This window comes from Rana temporaria, chromosome 1 (assembly GCF_905171775.1).
Source record: "Rana temporaria chromosome 1, aRanTem1.1, whole genome shotgun sequence".
Lineage (NCBI taxonomy): Eukaryota > Metazoa > Chordata > Amphibia > Anura > Ranidae > Rana > Rana temporaria.
This window is the reverse complement of record NC_053489.1, coordinates 182,593,067-182,615,087: the sequence shown is the minus strand read 5'-3', so window position 1 is coordinate 182,615,087 and position 22,021 is coordinate 182,593,067. Positions and strand designations below refer to the sequence as shown.

At 45.6% G+C, this 22,021-nt stretch overlaps 1 protein-coding gene across 2 annotated transcripts; it reads left to right on the top strand.

Annotated features, from left to right (window-relative positions):
- Positions 1 to 4,891: 4,891 nt before the first annotated feature.
- Positions 4,892 to 20,759, top strand: MTRFR (mitochondrial translation release factor in rescue). Of its 2 annotated transcripts, none has more exons than XM_040347294.1 (3): positions 4,892 to 4,988; positions 12,111 to 12,377; positions 20,175 to 20,759. In XM_040347294.1, the coding sequence occupies exons 2-3, from the start codon at positions 12,120 to 12,122 to the stop codon at positions 20,388 to 20,390; spliced, it is 474 nt and encodes a 157-aa protein (XP_040203228.1). In that variant the 5' UTR covers positions 4,892 to 4,988; positions 12,111 to 12,119; the 3' UTR covers positions 20,391 to 20,759. The 2 variants fall into 2 exon arrangements, with proteins under 2 accessions (XP_040203228.1, XP_040203229.1); XM_040347295.1 differs by lacking the exon at positions 4,892 to 4,988 and adding an exon at positions 4,998 to 5,252.
- Positions 20,760 to 22,021: the final 1,262 nt, after the last annotated feature.

Here is a 22,021-nt window from a genome sequence, read left to right as displayed (position 1 = left end):
CCAAAAAAAAAAAAATAGCACCGTTTTGCGTTAAAAAGTCCTTGCCCTTTCCAAATACACAGCAGCTAAAAAAAAATCTTAACTCCGGCATTGCTGGGGTAGAAGCTCCATGATGCCCCACCGCTGTGCCACCCTAGTACTGCAAAGCAGAACAACCCACCGATCACCTCCCGGCTGCAAAAAACAGAAGGCAGGGGCCCCCAGGGGACTCACCACCCCACCCGGTTGCAGTGTGAGCTGAGGAATGCTGAGAAGTGCTGGCTGCGCTGCGTCTGTCCCTCAGGGATGATTCACAGGCTTTAGCAGCGCTATTTCAGGCACTAGAGTCCAAGACTTTTCCAAGATGGCCGCCGTCTGAGGTAAAAAGCACCATGCGGGCTACAGGAAAATGGCCGCCGACCATGTTAACCGCGACTGCGGCAAAATGGCGGCCAAACGCAGTTTAAAAACCCAGTGACACAACACACGGCCAGCACACACAGCAGCACCCCCAAACGTAAAAAAATCACAGCACCTCAGTAGCGATAGAACCCCAGGAGGCCCCCCCTCACAGCCACCACCCAGTATGGGGAAGGAGGGAGAGGAAAGCAGGGCGGACCCTCAGTCAACCTCCCCAGAGAAGCACCAGCCATACCACCTTGCCAGGGCAAGGGGCCACTACTTACCCGTCCTGCGACCACCGGCTGGAGGCATCCCGGACAGAACCAACGTCCGCTAAACGGCATGGCTGTCGGCCAGACACACTGTGACAAGGCCATAGAGACCGGTCATATGTGTGTCATGGAACATGTAGTTCCCCGGCCGCCCCTGGAGCAATAGGGCCTGTCGTGGACGACCCAGAGCTGAGCTGAGGGCCGGCACACGCTCGATGGCCGAACATGGGGGGACTACAAGAGTCAAGACCCAGCCTGTCACCCAGTCGGAAGTTAATAGAAGAATCTCAGGATTCAAAAATGCAGGAACAAAACAAATAAAAGCGGAAAAAAATCACAAAAAAATTCCAGAGTACAGGGACTCCAGAAGGCCATGTCCTCTCCTGACATTAGGCAGAAAAAAACTGGAGCTGCTGAGGCAGAGTGTGGGTTATACCCGGGGGACCACGCCCCCTGGGAGGAGCTGTACTGAGGAAAGTGTTGTTAACACTTAAAGTGCTGTTTTTTCTGCCTAACTCTCCTGGAAGGAAGGTACATAACCCTAAGGTCAAAGGCTGCTTTTTTTCTAAAAAAAAATTGGGTATGAAAAACCGCTGCGCAAAAACTGTGTGACATAAAGAATGTCAATGACCGCCATTTTATTCTCTAGGGTCTTTGCTAAAATGTTTGGGGACTCTAAGTAATTGTCTTGCAAAAATTGGATGTTTTTCAAGATGCATTTATTTTGCATATGTGTGAACCGAGCCTCAATCTCTGCTGCAATACCTGTAGGTCGTTTGCCTTCCCTTTCATAGAAACATAAAAAAGTGTAGGCAGAAAAGAAAAAGACATTGAGTCTGCGAAATTTTTTTGTTAACCACTTCCATACATACATACACCTTTCCGCCCAGACCAATTTTTAGCTTTCAGCGCTGTTGCACTTTGAATGACAATTGCGCGGTCATGCTACACTGTACCCAAATGATTTTTTTTCATTTTGTACCCACAAATAGAGCTTTCTTTTGGTGGTATTTGATCACCTCTGGGATATTTATTTTCTGCAAAAATAAATAAAAAATTACCAAAAATTTTGAAAAAATACGTTTTTTTTTGTTTCTGTTATAAAACATTGTAAATAAGTATGTTTTCTCCTTCACTGATGGGCACTGATGGTACTGCACCGACGGGCACTGAAAAGGTGGCACTGATGGGCACCGATGAGGTGGCACTGATGTGGTGGCATTGATGGGCACTAATATGCGGCACTGATAGGCGGCATGGATGGGCTTGGATAGGCAGCACAGATAGGCGGCACGGATAGGCGGCATGGATGGGCACTGATAGGTGGCATGGATGGGCACTGATAGGCGGCATGGATGGGCACAGATAGGTGGCACGGATGGGCATAGATGGGCACTATCCTATGTTTTGTACTAATGGATGCCAGTGCCAAACAATGCCTGCCAATCAGTGATGCCCATTGTGGACACTGATTGGCATCCATTGCGGCACTGATTGGCATCCATTTTTTGTGCCATCCCTGGTGGTCTAGGGTGGCATACCTTTTTTTTTTTTAATCCCTGGTGGTCTAGTGGGCATCCCTGGTGGTCCAGTGGGCATCCTTGGGGGGGGGGGGTGTGCTGATAATCGATCATCACAAACCCCCCCGTCACAGCAGGAGCAGCCGATCGGCTCTCCTCTACTCACATCTGACATTACCGGCTTTTCCTGTTTACCCCGTGATCAGCCGTGATTGGACACAGCTGATCACGTGGTAAAGAGTCTCCGTGAGAGACTCTTTACCTTGATCGGTGTTGCGGGGTGTCAGACTGACACCCTGCAACAACGATCGCTGTGATGCGCGCCCTCGGGGGCGCGCAGCGGCTCAGAATCCTGAGGACGTCATATGACGTCCAGTCAGGATTCTACGACCACTTTGCCGACGTCAATCTGTCATTGGCGGGCGGCAAGTGGTTAAATGTATCGTCTGAGTATAGCTCAATGTTTGAAGCCATTTACTGTTGATTGTCTCACTGCTTCTGCTGGTAGTTCATTCCAATCACCAACTACCCTTTCAGTAAAAAAATACTTTCTAATGCCGCATACACCCAATTGGAAATTCCAACAAGAAAAGTTTGATGTGAGCTTTAGGTTGGAAATTCTGACCGTGTGTAGGCTCCATCTGAATTTTTCTGTCAGAATTTCCGCCAAGTCAAATTTAAGAGCTGGTTCTCAAATTTTCCAACAAGAAAAGTTCTTGTCGGAAATTCCGATCGTCTGTATGCAATTCCGACGCGCAAAAATCATACGCATGTTTGGAATCAATTTGACGCATGCTCGGAATCATTGAACTTTTTTCTCGGCTCGTTGTAGTGTTGTGCGTCACCGCGTTCTTGACGGTCGGAATTTTGTGAGACCGTATGTATGCAAGACAAGTTTGAGCCAAGATTCTGTCGGAAAAAAAAACACGGTTTTCTTGTCAGATTTTCCGATCGTGTGTACGCGGCATAAGATTAATTTCAAACTTTCCTCCAGTTAGTTAGAGGTCATGTCCCTGTGTTCTTCTTTTTCATTTTTGAATACTTTATTTTAAGTCAACTCACAGAAAATACAGAGACCAATGACAAACATGTCAAAATATATGTCCCCGTGTTCTTGATTTTGATTTTCAAAAAGACTGCCCTCCTGAACCTGATTCACCCCCTTGATGTATTAAAAGGTTTAATCATGTCTTCCCTTTCCCTTTTTTCCTCCAGGCTGTACATATTAACTTCCTGACGTCGCTCTTGGTATGTTTTATGCCCCACACCTTTCACCATTTTTGTTACCCGTCTCTGGACTCGTTCTATCTTATTTATATCTTTCTGTAAGTGAGGTCTCCAGAACAGGACAGTTTTCTAAAGGAATTCTCACTAATGATCTATATAGGGGAATTAGAACCTCCTTCCTCCTGCTGGTGATCCCTCCCCACTTCCAAAAGCCTTGCCAAAAAACTCTATCTGTCCCCCATCCTGTTGCTAGGACGCTGTTGGATGCCGCCAGCATACATGGAGCAAGTGTGCTTCCTCGTTCGAATCCCTGTGCATGCACACAGCACTCTTTCCCATCAATAATATTGCAACAGGAGAGAGCACCCCATTCCGCACCTGTCACCAAGCTTCCATTACTCCGCAGTCTCACCCAACCTGTAGACTCATTACATCCTTTCACCCAGCAGCACTGCACTTACTGTCATCCATCCAGCACCCCATGTCACCTTATAATACTGACACTGCACCCCACTGTCAATCAGAACCCTTATGTCACTAATACTAAACCTAGGCACCCAGCACCCTCAGGTCACCTTATAATACTGACACTGCACCCCATCACCCAGAAGTCACTGATACTAAACCTAGGCACCCATAACCCTCATGTCACCTTATAATACTGACACTGCACCCCACTGTCCCTCAGAACCCTTATGTCACTGATACTAAACCTAGGCACCCAGCACCCTCATGTCACATTATAATACCGACACTGCACCCCATCACCCAGAACCTTGATGTCACTGATACTAAACCTAGGCACCCAGCACCCTCATGTCACATTTTAATACCGACACTGCACCCCATCACCCAGAACCTTGATGTCACTGATACTAAACCTAGGCACCAAGCACACTCATGTCACCTTATATTACTGACACTGCACCCCATCACCCAGAACCTTTATGTCACTGATACTAAACCTAGGCACCCATAACCCTCATGTCACCTTATAATACTGACACTGCACCCCACTGTCCCTCAGAACCCTTATGTCACTGATACTAAACCTAGGCACCCATAACCCCATGTCACCTTACAATACTGACACTGCACCCCACTGTCGCCCATAACCCTTATGTAACTTATACTAAACCTAGGCACCCAGCACACTCATGTCACCTTATATTATTGACACTGCACCCCACTGTCACCCAGAACCCCATGTCACCTTGTGGTCACACTCATGTAATCCTGAAGCACTGCCCCTCCCTCTCCTTTATCTTCCCTGGAAGTCAAACAAACACGCCCCCTCCCCTCTTTCATGTCACCCTGTAATCCTGACACATTGTGCCCCCACCCTGCAGCACTGACACTGAACCTTCAATAACCCAGCACCCTTGTAATACTCTCAATGCACCCCTATGTATTAATGACAACGCCACTTATCTCCCCAGCACTCCCTACAACATTGTAACTGCACACGACTCTGCATTATTAACACCCACCAAACTCAGTCAGTGTATGCTCCGCCCACTTCCTGTGCTTACCAGCTATCACTTCCGGGTCCCTCTCTAGTGTATGGGAAGTGGCTGCTGCCTTGTGGGTATGTCATTGTTGTCTTATTGCCAGGAAGAGTCTCCTGCTGTTCATGTTCACATTACTTTGAGCAGAATGTCACGCTGGGTTTGGTGACATCGAGCACTCCACTGCTGACTCTTCTGTTTGTTAAGGAGCTTCAATGTTTTCTAGTTGCAGGGAACTCTTATCTGTACTTTTCAGAGCAACTCAAAGTATTGACAACCAGAGGACTATCATGACAGCCAATAAGAATGACATGTTAGCCGTAGCAGCCTCCATGTTTAGCTTAGTAAGATTTTATTCTAAAGCTGTATTAAACCCAAATTGTAATTATTGCAGCTTACCAATGATTAGATGTGATGGCTGCATTCTATTTATTTTTTTATGCTTTCCCCCCCTCTGTTTTCACCTGGTGATACCTCCTGTATTAGAGTGAACCCACTCTGGATGAAGGAGCACAGGGGGCACATTTGGACAGCAGAACTGTCAGTCTGGGGGGGGTGGAGTGTTGCATGCCCCAGCACATTTAATCACACTATCAAATTGAAGTCAAACGCCAGCTATTACATTTAAAGGGTAAGTTCACCTTTTACAGAAAAATTTGTAAGGTGAACTTACACAGGACCCCCAGTCCCGCTGACCCAGAGTGTGGCGATCACCTGCTAGGAGACGTCAGGTTGCCGACTCACCATCCAGGACTTACAAATTCGCGGCACCTTAATCTCTGGAACGTACCTCATCAGGAGGTACGTTTAGGAGCATTCTAATTGGTCAGGCCGTCACATGGGCAGCGCTAACCAATCAGAACCCGCATGGCCCATCCTGTCACCGCAGGTGAAGAGGAGAGAAAGCTGCTGAGATTTTCAAATCCCAGGAGCGGTATAGTGGCGATGCGATCTGTCAGTGTGGGGGATCGCCGGACTCCAGGTTAGCTGGACCGGGTGCAATGGGAAGGGGGTCCCGTGCAAGTTTTCTGTAAAGGTGAACTTACACTTTAAGGCAGGGATCTTCAAACTACGGCCCTCCAGCTGTTGCGGAACTACATATCCCATGAGGCATTGCAAAACTCTGACATTCACAGACATGACTAGGCATGATGGGAATTGTAGTTCCTGAACAACTGGAGGGCCGTAGTTTGAAGACTCCTGCTTTAAGGCAATCACATCAACAGTTTTATTTCCTTTGGGATAAAGGTTTTACATAAATAAAAGCCGATCATTGTAAGCACCCCTGTGAGTGTTAATAGGGTTTGTCTTAAAGTTGTTGTTAGGCCTCTCTGACCTCTTTGTACCATCTGCTTTGTCACCTAATGCTGTGTGCCCCGTGTATGTGATTTATAAAAAAATAAATAAAAATGCTGGCTAAACCTGATTTCAGGGAGCTGCTCAGCACTCATGTGACCTACTGCCTCTCTACTCTCCCCCTCTGGCAGTGGGAGGGGCTGAGATTCTTCCGCTGATGTCAGCCGGGAGGAGAGGCGTGACCGGTTACATGAGCAGGAAGAATGAGCTCCGGCATGTTCGCACACTCCATGTGCAGAGCCCCCCAGGAAGTCGGCACCGCGCTGCGCTAATCACAGGCAGGGAGACTTTATACCAATGCTCGGCTGCAGAGATCGGGAAATGTCTCCCTGCCTGTGATTAGCGCAGCGCGGTGCCGACTTCCTGGCGGGCTCTGCACATGGACTGTGCGAACATGCCAGAGCTCATCCTTAATGAGCGGCACTCTGAAATCGGGTATAGAAAGCATTTATTTTAGAAATCACACACACACGGGGGCACACAGCATTAGAAGACAAAACGGATAATATAAAAATGTATATAAATCATAAAGTGCAGTGCTAAAAATTAATAAAAAGTCCCAATGTTTGAGGAAAATATGACATATGTGTAGATTCACACAATGGAAAGTGCCTGGAAGAATCCGTCACCAAGAAGGAAAGGTTCGCCCTGACTCTTACCCCAATGAGTGGACTACTGCTGTCAAGGGAGAGTATGCAGGAGCTGGAACATGTTACATGTTCCACCCTAAATATGGGTGTAATATGTTCCAAAGGTGAACTTCTCCTTTGACCACTAGACTCCCGGAAGGTTTTACCCCCTTCATGACCAGGGCATTTTTTGTTATTCCGCACTGCACTGCTTTAACTGGCAGTTGCGCAGTCATGCAATACTGTACCCAAATGACGTTTTTGCATTTTTTTCACACACGTAGCGCTTTATTTGATATTTTATTTGATCACCACTGGGCTTTTTATTTTTTGCAATATAAAATGAAAAATTCCAAAAATAAATCGATTATATTTTTTACTTTCTGTTATAAAAAAAATCCAATAAAATCATTCACAAGTGCAGCAGGTGCTGATACCCTGAAAAGTGATCCAAGTGTGTTTGACAGGTGATGAGGAGGCAATGTGTTGCCTCCTCACCACCTGATTTAAACCCATGATTGGCATCCAATGCACATGATTGAGACACGGTAGTACTGTAATTAGATTTGTGTAAATCAGGTGTGAGGAGACGACACTGTGCCCGGTCGGTACACTTCTCCCATGTTGCTCAGGTTGATCTCCATCTCTTTAAGGTTGCCTACCCCTGGTCTACAGTATAAACTATGGTATATACATTTGAAAATTGAGCAATTGTAATGAAATGATGGGCCTATCTAATTTCTTGAGGCCCTTTAAAATGCCAGGACAGTACAAATTTACCCCAATTACCCCTTTTTGGAAAGTAGACAGCCTGGGGCATTTAGTATGAGGCATGGCAAGTTTTTTGAAGTTGTCCAAATTATTATTTTTTAAACAAACTGTCACCAGTGCAGTATAGTGTCATCATATAACTGATGTGGCCATGATCAGGGACACTGACTGGTCTCAATATGTTTAAAGAAAAAAATTCTCTCCCCCCAAATCCCCCTTCCTAGTATAAACCCCCCCTTTTAGCACAAATCTTCTCCCCCCAAATCTCCACTCCTAGCCTTAATTCTCTCAAATCTCCCCTCTCCCTCAATTCACCCCTACTAGCACAAATCCTCCCTCCAAATTCCCAATCCCAGCACAAATCCTCTAACCCCCCCTAAATCCCTCCTCTTAGAGCAAATTCCCCCAATTCACCACTACTAGCACAAATCTTCCCCAATCCTGCCTTCTAACACCCCTCCGCTCTTCCTATTCTTCTTCTAGCACAAATTCTCCTCCCATTACCATTCCCTTCCCAGCACAAACAGCCCCCCCCCCCCTTTCCAATCTTACAGGCAGGAAGTACAGTAGTTCCCAGCTCTCTCTTCTTTGCGCTAACACTTTTCCTGTCCCCCGCCCCTTGTTCGGGGCCTGAGGGTCGGGATTGGGGAGAAGATCGGGTGGGCTGGCAGGGGCCATGATTTATGGTTGCTGTCGTGACCTGGTGCCTGGGATTTGTCAAGCCCTGGCTTACACCTGAAAGTCGACGTTGTCTGCTATAATTAGAAACCTTTTCTGTCTTTAGCCTTGTACACACGATTGGATTTCCATTGGACAAATCCGTGGAATTTTGTGCGAAGGGCGTTGGCCGTGAACTTGTTCTGCACACAGATGGCAGAACTTTTTCAGCCAGCATACACCTAAAAAGGTTTGTTTTTCAGCTCTTTACCGCCACCCTTTGGGCAACTTCTGCTAATGTTGTGCTATGGTAAGCATTGATTCGGAGCATGCGTGTTTGTACGTTGGATTTTATTCCGACAGGCTTGTGTACACACAAACAGATAATGCGACGGAATACATTTGTTGTTGGAAAATTTGAGCGCATGCTATGAAACATTTGTTGTCTGAATTGGAGCGTACAAACGGTTATCCGACAAAAACCTGCCATCACACAATTGTTGTTCGAAAATCCGATCGTGTGTATGGGCCTTTAGGGTGGCTTTCTATGAAGGAGCAATGGAGATGCCCTTTGACACCACCATTGACTGGAGAGTATAGATGAACTAGTTGATTTAGATGGATATAAAGCTGGACTCCAGCTAAATTATTTTATTTATTTTTAACAGAAATTGTATTTTATTTTTGGGATGAAGATTTCACATAAATATATAATTGCTGATCATTGTAAGCACCTCTGGCAATCTTGAATGGCTTGTGTCAACCCTCTAAATTTTGCTAGACAGCTTGGTCCGCTGAAGGAAGTTGAAACAAACTTACTGTCTGAGATACAAAAAACAGTATCCCAGATTCACAACCAAGATACGTCGGCGTATCTCCAGATACGCCGTAGTATCTCTGCGTTGTGCTGTCGTATCTATGCGCCTGATTCTTGGAATTAGTTACGCATAGATATCTGTTAGATCCGACAGGCGTAAGTCTCTTACACCATCGGATCGTAACTGCATTTTTACGCTGGCCGATGATTTACGCATCGAAATATGTAAATCAGCTAGATACACGAATTCCCGAACGTACGCCCGTCCGACGCAGTAAAGTTACGCCGTTTACGTTAGGCTTTTCCCGGCGTATAGTTACCCTGCTATATGGTGGCGTAAGTGCGGCGTACCAATGTTAAGTATGGCCGTCGTTCCCACGACGAAATTTGAACATTTTACGTCGTTTGCGTAACTCGTCCGTGAATGGGGCTGGATGTAATTTACGTTCACGTCAAAACCAATACGTCCTTGAGGCGTATTAGGAGCAATGCACACTGGGATATGTCCACGGACGACGCATGCGCCGTTTGTGAAAAACGTCAATCACGTCGGGTCACAGCACATTTACATAAAACACGCCCCCCTGTTCCAAATTTGAATTAGGCGGGCTTACGCCGGCCGATTTACGCTACGCCGCCGCAACTTACGGAGCAAGTGCTTTGAGAATACAGCACTTGCCCGTCTAAGTTGCAGAGGCGTAACGTGAATCGGATACGTTACTCCGCCGCAAAGATACACCGTTCTACGAGAATCTGGCCCAGTCACTTCCAGCACTAATAGTTCTTCCAAGGTGAGGAGTAATAGATGTCAGGTGGTGTGAAAGGTATATATGGTATGCCAGAACTAGGTGGATGCTGCCTTCCTCATCCGAAAGGAACTACAAGAAAAACAGAAATGGAAGGCGCGCACACCTAGTACATTACCAGAGATAATTTAATAATAAGAAATTTTTGTATAAATTGGGTACTCACAAAATGCAACTGACAAAAGGCGATAAACACAGTGCATGGACATGCACAGAACACAGGGTACAACTAATACATTTTGAGGGAGCACCCCCCTTCCTCAGAGCCTAGCTCTGTGTTTATGGACTTTTGTCAGTTGCATTTTATGAGTACCCACTTTTATACAAAAATATCTTATTATTAAATTATCTCTGGTAATGCACTAGGTGTTCGCGCCTTCCATTTCTGTTTTTCTTAAAGACTTACTGGCTGACTCACCAGGTGATAATAAAGAAAGAAAAGACTAAAAACATTTACTGATTGGTAAAGTGATATTACATTTTTGGGTTGAGATGCGCTTTTAAAGTGGACCTTCATCTAGCCCTCGTTCACACTGGTGCGATATGACATGTCAAATCGGTGGCATTTGCTGGCAATGGCACCGTCTTAATCGATGCTACGCCGTATCTGCGGCACTGCACCAATTTCAAAAAGTAGTTTCTGTACTGCAACCTTTTCCCATTCTATGCAAACAAAACTAAAATGTTTACTGGGGTTCACTTCAAATGTTTTTAAAGCGGAAGTTCACTCGAAATATTAACATTAGCTAATCCTGATCAGTGCACCATATACATAAACATATGCCTATTGTTTTTTTTTTTCTGATGATTTAAATTACCTTTTAATTAGCTCTGTAAAGGTGGACTTCCGTGTATTCCACCCGCGAGAGTAGGCGTATCTCTTCTTTTCCCCGGCGCCGCATTGTTTGCTGGGATGTCTCCGCAATGTCTCCTGGGAGCAGTGTCATGCTTCCCAGGAGGCAATGCTGAACGCCGTCCATCGAAATCTTGGGAGATTTCACTTGTCACGTGACTCATCAAGCCGGTCACGTGACGAGGGCAGATCTATTTCCGCCATTTTAAATAAGGGCACACAGGTGAATATTTCCATTAAGCAATATTGTTGTGAATGCCGTCACAACAGGGCATGTACTTTAAATGACGCTGCCCGTTGTGATGGCAACCAGGAAGTGTTGACGACGAGCAGTGCTCATGCGCGAGATAGAGCAGTGAATGCCGGGAGACGAGCATTCACCGCTTCCCGGAAGTCTGTGCTTGTGGGCTTCATAATGCCCACAAGCAAAATGGCACATGCCAGGATCGTTTTTTAAGGCTGCATTCACATCTGAGTGTTTTGTAGCCTGAAGCTATAAAACGCTAGAGGGGAAAAAATACATTATTCTCTATGGAGATGGTTCACATCTCCACTCCAAAACGCCTGAAGCCGAAACGCCTGAAGCTCAAACAAGTTCTGGACCCTTTTTTGATGGGCGAATCGGGCTGATTTGGGCATTTTTGAACGTTTGTATTCCCATAGAAACGAAAGGAAACGCTTGATTCAAGCATCTAGCGCGATAACAATCGTTTCTACGGGCGTTTTGTCGCTTTAATCTGTTTTGTGAAATAGAATATTCACCCAGGAAGAAGGTAAAAAAATCTACAAACATAGCAACAAATGATGAAGAGATGAGCATTTTTCCTATTGGCTAAAATAAAAAACAGTGAAGTTCAAAAACGTCGGACAACGCTGTATGCAAACGCGCAAATACGCGCAACAAAACGACCGAAAACGCTACGCTCAGGTGTGAATGCGGCCTAAAAGTTACTCTTTTGAACGAAAACGAATGGGGGGTGGTTTTAATCGTGAAAAAAGTGAGTACCGAGTTGTTATATGAAACAACATTGATTGCACTGAAAAAAAAAAAAAAAGCTTGGACCGCGGAACCTCTGCTTTAAGTGCTTTTTGAACGTGATGTTCTTCAACCTGTGTTTACAAGCCAAGTTTAATAAATTCCTGTGGGTACTTGGACATATAATATAAAAACAACTTCAAAAAACAGAATATTTGCTGGTACACTATTACTTGGCTCTCAATAACTTATATGTATGTGTAAGTGGGATCAGTAGACCTTATTCTTAGTGTTTTAAAGTATATTTTTTTATTAATTTTTGTTCTTTATTATACAGATGTGATCCATGGCTTCTGTCATTTTCTGTTTATCTCAGCTGTCTTGGAAACCATGGAGTCGGCAGCTCAAGTTCCTGAGTCCACTGAGTGCAAGTGTAATGGCCCAGAGAGCAGGAAAAAAGAGTAACACCATGGATCTAATAGAATTAAATGAGAAGGAGTTATTAGAACAGTTTGTTCGAGGAGATGGTCCAGGAGGACAAGCTACTAATAAAACCAATAACTGTGTCGTGCTAAAGCATATTCCATCTGGAATTGTTGTCAAGGTAACATTTACACAAGTAAACTTTTATTAAAGAAATGATGACTGGGCGCAGAGTAAGACACAGCTATAGGTTCGGTGCTTGCAATATCCAGAACTACGTAGGAACCAAGGATTGTTTCTTGGAAAATGGGGTGTGCGCCCTTTGGTGAACAACACTAATATTTATTAGAAGAGTGGTGAGCATCCTGAATTTAAAAGATTGGTTCCGTAGTCATCCAAAGGGTGATGTGTTAAATGTATTATTAAAGCGGGGGTTCACCCCAAAAAAAAATTTAACATTACATTCAGCCGATTTGTCCTAATGACAATCGGCTGTTTTTTTTAATTTTATCCCCGTACATACCGTATTTTCACTGCCGCTTCTGGGTATGTCTTCTGCGGGACTGGGCATTACTAATTGATTGACAGGCTTCCGACCGTCGCATACTGCGCGTCACGAGTTGCCGAAAGAAGCTGGACTGCGAGTCGGCTCTATACGGTGCCTGCGCACCGACGTTCGGCTATTTTTGGCAACTTGTGACGCGCAGTATGCGACGGTCGGAAGCCTGTCAATCAATTAGGAACGCCCAGTCCCGTAGAAGACATACCCGGAAGGGGCGGTGAAAATACGGTATGTACGGGGATAAAATAAAAAAAAACAGTCGATTGTCATTAGGACAACTCGGCTGAATGTAATGTTAAAAAAAATGTTTTTGGGTGAACCTCCGCTTTAATTAGAAAACGCAAAGTCACTTGTGTCCACCACAGTGTACAACCACACTAGCATTGCTCGTTATACCGTGGCAGTTGCCAGTTGTAGCGAACACTGAATTTTGCAGGTAAGCATCTAATTTTCAGTCCACTTTAGTTAAAGGGAATAAAAGGAAAGATAAACATATTGGGCCAAATCCTCAGCCAGGTGGCGTAACTTAACTTTCAGCAGTTAAGTTACACTGACTTAAAGTTTTTACCTAAGTGCCTGATCCACAAAGCACTTACGTAAAAATTTCAAGCAGTGTAACTTAAGTGCCGCCGTCGTAAGGCGTTCCTCCTCTCCGGGGGGCGTTTACAATTTAAATGAGGCGCGCTCCCGCGCCGGCCGTACTGCGCATGCGTGTGACGTCATTTTCCCGACGTGCATCGCGCGAACGTAATTGACGCCGGGCGGCTTTGTGGATTGCGACGGGACACTAAAGTTGCGACGGGTGAAAACAAAGACGCGCCGGGAAAACAAATAATTTAAAAAAAAAATGACAGCGTCGCTCAGCATGCATTCCTGAGAGGGAGAACTCCATGCCAATTTTGAAAGAAAAAAACGGCATGGGTTCCCCCCCCCAGGAGCATACCAGGCCCTTAGGTCTGTTATGGGTTGTAAGGAGACCCCCCTCCGCCGAAAAATCCATACCAGACCCGTATCCAAAGCACGCTACCCGGCCGGTCAGGAATGGGGACGAGCGAGCGTCCCCCCCCCTCCTGAGCCGTGCCAGGCCGCATGCCCTCAACATGGGGGGGGGGGTTGGGTGCTCTGGGGCAGGGGGGCGCACTGCGGGCCCCCCCACCCCAGAGCACCCTGTCCCCATGTTGATGAGGACAGGACCTCTTCCCGACAACCCTTGCCGTTGGTTGTCGGGGTATGCGGGCGGGGGCTTATCGGAATCTGGGAGTCCCCTTTAATAAGGGGGCCCCCAGATACCGGCCCCCCACCCTAAGTGAATGGATATGGGGTACATCGTACCCCTATCCATTCACCTGTAGGCAAAAAGTAAAAGTTATTAAACACACAACACAAGGCTTTTTAAAATAATTTATTATTCTGCTCCGGATGCCCCCCCTGTCTTCGTTATTAGCTCAATTACCAGGGGGGGCTTCTTCTTCCACTCTCCGGGGGTCTTCTCCGCTCTCCGGGGGGGGTTTCTTCTTCCGCTCTCCGGGGGGGGGGCTTCTCCGGACTCCAGGGGGCTTCTTCCATCTTCTCCCCTCTTCCGCTGTTGACTCGGCGAACCCCGGTTCTTCTGCAGATGTCCGGTGCCTTCTTCTTCAGCGCTGGCTGCCTGCTATGTTTGTGTGTTAGCTCGATTTCAAACAGGCAGCCGGCAGGTACCCACGTGGTGGGTGCACGTGGGTAGGCACCCACCACGTGGGTACCTACCGGAGCATGATGGGACGGTGATGCCTATATAAATGGGATGCAAGGCGCGCTTCCATCATTACAGCGACAACAGGCGACGAGGCAACATCGGAAGAAGGGAAGAGAAGAACCTGACGTCACAGAAGACCGCGCCGGCTGCCTGTTTGAAATCGAGCTAACACACAAACATAGCAGGCAGCCAGCGCTGAAGAAGAAGGCACCGGACATCTGCAGAAGAACCGGGGTTCGCCGAGTCAACAGCGGAAGAGGGGAGAAGATGGAAGAAGCCCCCCGGAGTCCGGAGAAGCCCCCCCCGGAGAGCGGAAGAAGAAACCCCCCCCGGAGAGCGGAGAAGACCCCCGGAGAGTGGAAGAAGAAGCCCCCCCTGGTAATTGAGCTAATAACGAAGACAGGGGGGGCATCCGGAGCAGAATAATAAATTATTTTAAAAAGCCTTGTGTTGTGTGTTTAATAACTTTTACTTTTTGCCTACAGGTGAATGGATAGGGGTACGATGTACCCCATATCCATTCACTTAGGGTGGGGGGGCCGGTATCTGGGGGCCCCCTTATTAAAGGGGACTCCCAGATTCCGATAAGCCCCCGCCCGCATACCCCGACAACCAACGGCAAGGGTTGTCGGGAAGAGGTCCTGTCCTCATCAACATGGGGACAGGGTGCTCTGGGGTGGGGGGGCCCGCAGTGCGCCCCCCTGCCCCAGAGCACCCAACCCCCCCCCATGTTGAGGGCATGCGGCCTGGCACGGCTCAGGAGGGGGGGGGACGCTCGCTCGTCCCCACTCCCATTCCCGACCGGCCGGGTAGCGTGCTTTGGATACGGGTCTGGTATGGATTGTAGGGGGACCCCCTACGTCGATTTTTCGGCGGAGGGGGGGTCTCCTTACAACCCATAACAGACCTACGGGCCTGGTATGCTCCTGGGGGGGAACCCATGCCGGTTTGGAATTTACAAATTGCCGTGGAGTTCTCCCTCGGGAATGCATACCAAATGCCGTCGCTTGAATGGGCCTTTACAAGGTGTGACTAACTTTACACTTTGTAAAAGCAGCCCTAGTTTTACACCAGGCAAACTAACACTTACGGCGAAAAAACTAGGCACAAAAGCTTTGAGGATCGCCCTAAGTGCTAATTTGCATACTAGAAGAGGCATTTCGACTCGAAATGCCCCCAGTGGCGGATGCGGTACTGCATCCTAAGATCCGGCAGTGTAAGTCCCTTACAGATGTCGGATCTTCTGCCTAACTTAGGAAAACTGCTTCTGAGGATCAGTTCCAAAGTTAGAACCAGAGATACGACGGCTTACGCCGGAGTATCTCTTTTGTGGATATGGCCCATTGATCTTTGGGCTATAGAAGCAAGTCAGGAGACCTGCAAGTTGGGTATCTGTGTATAAGGCTTCATGTGCACTGGTTTCTTGTAAACACTGTTTATCCTGACAGAAGTAAATTAGCGTTTCATTGACCAGCAGAATTTTAATTGATTCTGGCCGTTGAAATAAATAAAGGCTGAAGTGCTAAATGTGTCTAGCTTTAACAGCGTTTACACACGTTTCTTTTGTGGTAAAAAAAAAAAGGTACACTTGGGCCCCATTCACACTGGGGCGGTGGGGGAGTCAGCAGGAAAAGCGCCGCTAAACCATAATCACTGTGCTTTTCGGCTGCTAGCAGGGCGCTTTTAATATCCGCTAGCGGCCAAGAAAGGGTTAAAACCGCCCACAATGCGCTACTGCAGCGGCGCTTTGCCCGCGGTTCGGCGGCGCTGCCCATTGATTTCAATGGGCAGGGGCGCTTTAGGAGCTGTGTATTCACTGCTCTTACAGCGCCTCAAAGATGCGTCTAGCGGGACTTTTCGCCGCTCCAGTGTGAAAGCCCTCGGACTTTAACACTGGAGTGAATGTAGCCGCTCTTTCAGGGCGCTATTTTTAGCATTATAGCGCCTGCAACAGTTATCTCCTACCTCTGCTGTATTTTTGCCTGGGTTTTATAGAATTCTCTACTATCAACACCTGTGTTTCAGTTAGTATAGGACTCCAATATTTATGTCAGACCAGTTCTCTCTGGATTTCTTGCTGTTGGCACCAAAGCTGTGGCAGTTTCTGTCACCCGTCTCTAAAAACTTGATTATTGTGAGTGACTTCTGAGAATATTTTGACTGTTTCTCTTTAAGGGCCAGTTCACACCACATGCGGTCCAGTGCATTTTTTTCCTGAATCAAAAACACATGGAAAGTAGGTTATATGGTTTTTAATGCAGAAAAAAGGTCGAACATGCTGTCTTTTGTTCTGCACTGAACTAGTTGTACTGGAACGCAGTAAAACTCATTAAAAATGCAACGAAACACACATGTCTTTATTTACGGCCAGTTTACACCATAGAAATGCAGGCCGGATGTGTTTCAGATTCTTTTCTGCATGTGCGTTTTTGATGCAGTCCAGTGCATCCCCCCCCCTTTTTTTCTTTACCTAATATGAGGACATGTGTGTTCCAGTGCGTTGCGGTGTATGTTTTTTCTAGTACAGTCAAGTGCAGGAAAAATGCATCATCTTCTACTTTTTTTTACAGGAACTGCTGTGAACTATGCCATTGAAACCCATATAACATACTTTCCATGCATTTTTGATGCCTAAAAAAACGCATTGGACTGCATGTGGTGTGAACTGGCCCTTAAGATGGAAAAGAAAGGGGGAAAATAATGCATCAAAAATGCACATGCAAAATGGCATCCGGAATACATACATCATGCATTTGTGAATGGGCCCTAAGACCTCTTTTACACTGAGGCGCTTTGCAGGCGCTATAACGCTAAAAATAGCGCCTGCAAAGTGCCCTGAAAGAGTGGCTCCATTCACTCCAGTGTGAAAGCCCGAGGGCTTTTACACTGGAGCAGTTTGCTTTACCGTAATATTTACAGCCACTAGCGGGGGGTTAAAAGCGCCCCACTAGCGGCCGAATCCCTCCGTAATAATGACGGGAAAGCACTGCTAAAAATAGCGGCGCTTTACCGTCGATGCCGCCTGCGCCCCAGTGTGAAAGGGGCCTAAGAGAGTTTTTGTCATATGAGAAGCTGTGGCTGTAGGCTGGGCACTGTATGCAGGAGACACACAGTCTCAGGTGGCTGGGCATACCTCATTTCACGCTATTACCCATTCCTGGACGGTAATTACTTTTTTGATTAGGCAGACACATGATGTGTGCATTTGCATTGTTCTTCCTGTGCATTTCCCGGGCTCTTGAGGATGCCCTGCTACAGTCCACAGAGAGCTGTATTGTAACTCCTACAGTGGAAGAAAGGCCTGCACACTGCCCCATTTAAAAGTCCATACATCAGCCATATATATATATATATATATATAATAAAGTGCTTAATAATCACTCTTTAATAATCCATTATGATGAAGCTTACTGTGTATTTGTTGGTAGGCCTTTTGCCCAAGCTGGCGCCATATTACATGTTGACTACCATTTGTTTCCCCTAACTGGTTTCTGTTTACGAGTTGTCACCCATAAATCTGCGCATATCATCTCTTTCGGTGTATAATTCTCTCCAGGTGGTTTTACAGCTTTGATCCACCATATGCAGGTTTTCTCTGCAGTATCATAACATGCCTATAAAAAAAAAAGGTGTCACATTAAAAAAAGAACAACCTCATATAAAGGCGCATGTCCAATGGTGTTTCATGAAGCGCCTATAAATAGATTACATTATCAGGGTAAGGCGCTTGCAGAGGATGGGTCATGAATAGGGCATGTGGCTTTGCTGGAAAGCAAAAATGCAATATCTTGTGAAGAAAAATGCTTTGGAGGGTTTTGACTGTATCAGCACGTAAAATGTACCCACATTTGCAGAAAAAAATGTGCATTTATAATTTTTTTGCAAATGAGCTTGAAAAGCATTGAAACCATAATGAGTAGATTGCAGGTGCAATGAAAAGGCTCCTGCAGACTCTTCGTCCCACTATGCCATTACTCACTGTGTTCATTCATAACTGAAGCATATTAATTTGTGTTTACTATACTTCAGTTTGTGAATGAACAGGGAGGCTGTGCAGAGCTCTTCCTGTTCATTCATTCATTCTGGGCAGCTGAAGCTGCAAAGATGGAGATTGAGGACTGTGTCCTCAAGTCTCCTTTTCTCTGTCTCAAAAGTAAGGCATCAGGGGTCTGTTTAGACTCCCGATATCTCACCAAAGCCCCCCAACAGGGCTGTGAAAAAAAAATTAACTACTGACACCACTGATGGTACTGCTGGACATCCTCTGATGTTGAAGGGAAATAAGCATGGTGCATTAAGTTTCCTTGACCAACCACTACAGTCCATAAAGTTGCCTGTTTCTTTGTGCTTCTTCAAAAGAGCTTGAACAGCACATCTTGAATCCCCAGTCTGCTTGAAATCCTTGTCTGGGAGATACCTTGCTGATGGAATATAACTACCGTGTCTTGCTGTGCTCAGTCTTGCCATTGTGTATAACCTGTGACATGAAAGTGTCTTCCGCAGCCTCACCTTATTTGCAGAGTTTGGCTGTTCCTCACCCAGTTTAGGCCTTCTACACAGCCGTTTCTATTAATGACTGTGTTTTAACCTACATAAAAAAAATAATGATCATTAGCACCTGCTTGGTAGAATTGGTAATTGTGCGCTTAATTCTTATCCTACAAAACCACTGACATTGTGCAAGTGTAAGAATTGATGCTGTTGAAGCCAAAGGGTACTCGCACCTAACATTGATTTGATTTAGATTTTCCTGTTCGCTCACTTTGCATTTTGTAAATTTATAAACAATTAAAATGTTTATTTTTGAAAGCATTCTTACCTTGCCTCTCCGAGCCTGAGCCAGCTGCACCTGCTCAGCACACCAGCAAGAACTGAGCGACCAGCAGCCATGTGATTGCTTAGTTCTTGGGTTTAGGGCCGACGTAGAGCAGCTCCAGCATCAGACCAATGCTGTAGCATAGAGGTGAGTATTTGTTAACCTCAAACTTCTCCTTTTAAGTCTGCAGGACAGGAAGAGAAGGGAATCTTTCAAATGTGACATAGATGTCAAGTTTTTTTTTTTTTTTGCCAACAGTTTTAACACCCCCCCACTCTAATCAAAATGAAAAAAAAATTCATTTGGCTTTAGATCTACGTTAAAGGATAAGTACAGCAAAAGCTAATTTGGCTTTACTTCTCCTTCTCACAGAAGTGCATTTTGTTCTTCACTCCTGTGACCCGTTTTCAGCAGACAGCGGGCCGACGTCACAGAGCTGGTCCAGGCCGGGACAAGATTGCAAACATAAAATCTGGATCCGCCCACAACCCCGGGCCGGCACCTGGCTCAGCCTTTCAGCGAGCTCCTCTACAGCCCAGCACTCCAGTGAGCACAGGGTGGCAGAACAGAGACCAACAGTCACCAGCTCTCTGCTCACGGAGCTCTGAGCGATTAGCGGTCTTTGATCGCTCCGTTCTCAGTCATAGAGCCAGCGGGGGACAGATGCAGCATTGGACTGATGCTGTATCCACCTAGGTAAGTATGATTTTGAAAAACAAAAACCCGAACTTCTCCTCGAAGTTCTAGTTTAGCCTACCAATAATAGTAAAATATATCTTCTGGATACAGGTATACAATAGTATATTACTGACTCATTGAAATAGAATATTAACTGTTCTGAACTAAAAGAAAACTATTTGTTTAGTGCCATCAGACCAGGTCTTTGGAGATAAATCGGATGAAAGCAAGAGGCATCCTCAGGGAAAAATTGGATGTTTTGTATAAAGGAGAAAACAGCGATGTTATCAAGGAAAAGGAAGAAGCAAGAAAAAAGAAACTAGAAAAGCAGAAAAAATCCAGGGAAACTCTAGAAAAGAAAAGGATTCTCAAGGAGATGAAAAGCTTAGAAAATACTGAATAATAAAGCGGACGTACACATGTGGATCATAGGCTAATTGACTTGTTCTTTGATTAAAAAACAATGGATAAAACAGATGCACATGGTATTCATTACCAAACTGACTATGTGGGGATGACCCCGAAGGTATGGTGCCCATTATGAAATCTCCATCATAATGTTTCTATACCAAACAGAAAATACCGTGTTCTTTGTCAGTTCAGTCATGTCTGTACATTGCTGCCAATCTGACAAGCTGTGCAGTCCGATCTGAGCTGGGCACACATTCAGAATGTCATATACCTTTTAAACTGTTTGTGAATAATATTTTTCCTTTTGATTGAATTGACATCTTGTTCTGTCTCAAATAAAATATAAATATGTTTTATTAAATGCATGTGCAGCTAAATAATACCAATATAACTGGACCAAGGGAAATCATTTTTTATACAAGGATGGACTCTCTGTTCGGTTTATATTGCTAAATATTTCTATATAATATTTGTATTTGATAGATATTTCTCCTCGCTTCCTTCCCTGGAGTTCAAACAGAAAGCAAATGATTAAAGGAATTTTTTTTTTTTTAGCTAAATAGCTTCCTTTACCTTACTGCAGTACTGGTTTCATGTCCTCATTGTTCGTTTTTGCTTTGAAGTTGCTGTAATTCTGCTCTGATCTCCACACTTCCTGCTCGTCTGTTTCCTTATAACCACAGTGCTGGGAGCTTTTCACGGTGGTCTAAGCTGTCATTACTGTGTGTCTAAAACTTCCCAGAACCAATCAGATTCATTTTAAAAACAAAACACTGCCCTGGATTTGTTTGTTTTTGTTCTGTGGGTCTCTTTACTTCACAGAAACATGAAACCAGTTTAAAACCGAAAGTGAAACTAGAGGCACATTAATTATATGATTGCATTTAATCTATTTTTAATCATTTTTAAAAGGAATCAGTTAACTTTTATGTCTCTATACCCTGTAAACAGTCATTTCAGCAAAAAATTTTTTTTCATTTAGTGACCCTTTAAATCTCTAAAAAGCTAGAGGAAATCTAACCCATCACTGGAACAGGTACCTGTGTTGGGAGGGCAGGAGGTAAATGTCTTTATTGGTGACCAGGGCCACCATCAGGGGGGTACAGGCATTACACCTGTAAGGGGCCCGGCTGGCCCCCTCCTGTTTTTTTTTTGCATTACACCTGTAAGGGGCCCGATGGCCCCCCTCCCGTTTTTTTTATTTTTTGCCTGTAATGCACCCCCCCCCCTACAGGGGGGCCCTGCCTAAAGTTGTGTAAGGCTGCCCTGTTGGGGACACAGACAGTAGTAAAAACCTAAAGCTGACCATACACTCTACAATCCCCTTTTATATTTACCAAAGCTGTAATATAAAGAAAAATCGAAATAACCCATTGTATTTTTATCCAGTCAGGCAAGTCCCTTCTACTACATACCGTATTTTCCGGCGTATAAGACGACCCCCGAATTTTCCAGCCAAAATGTTGGTTTTGGGATATACTCACCGTATACGACTACCCCCTTCCTACTAGTCATGCCTCGCCTCACGGTGCCACCATTACATGCCCGACTGTGCCCCATTACATGACCAGACCGTGCCCCATTACATGACCAGACCGTGCCCCATTACATGACCAGACCGTG

What these genes read in the sequence shown, in the direction of transcription:
- MTRFR (XM_040347294.1), top strand. Translation starts at nt 12,120, where the DNA reads ATGGCTTCTGTCATTTTCTGTTTATCTCAGCTGTCTTGGAAACCATGG. An exon ending in CATCTGGAATTGTTGTCAAG is followed by an intron (nt 12,378 to 20,174) that starts GTAACATTTACA and finishes CTATTTGTTTAG; the next exon opens with TGCCATCAGACCAGGTCTTT.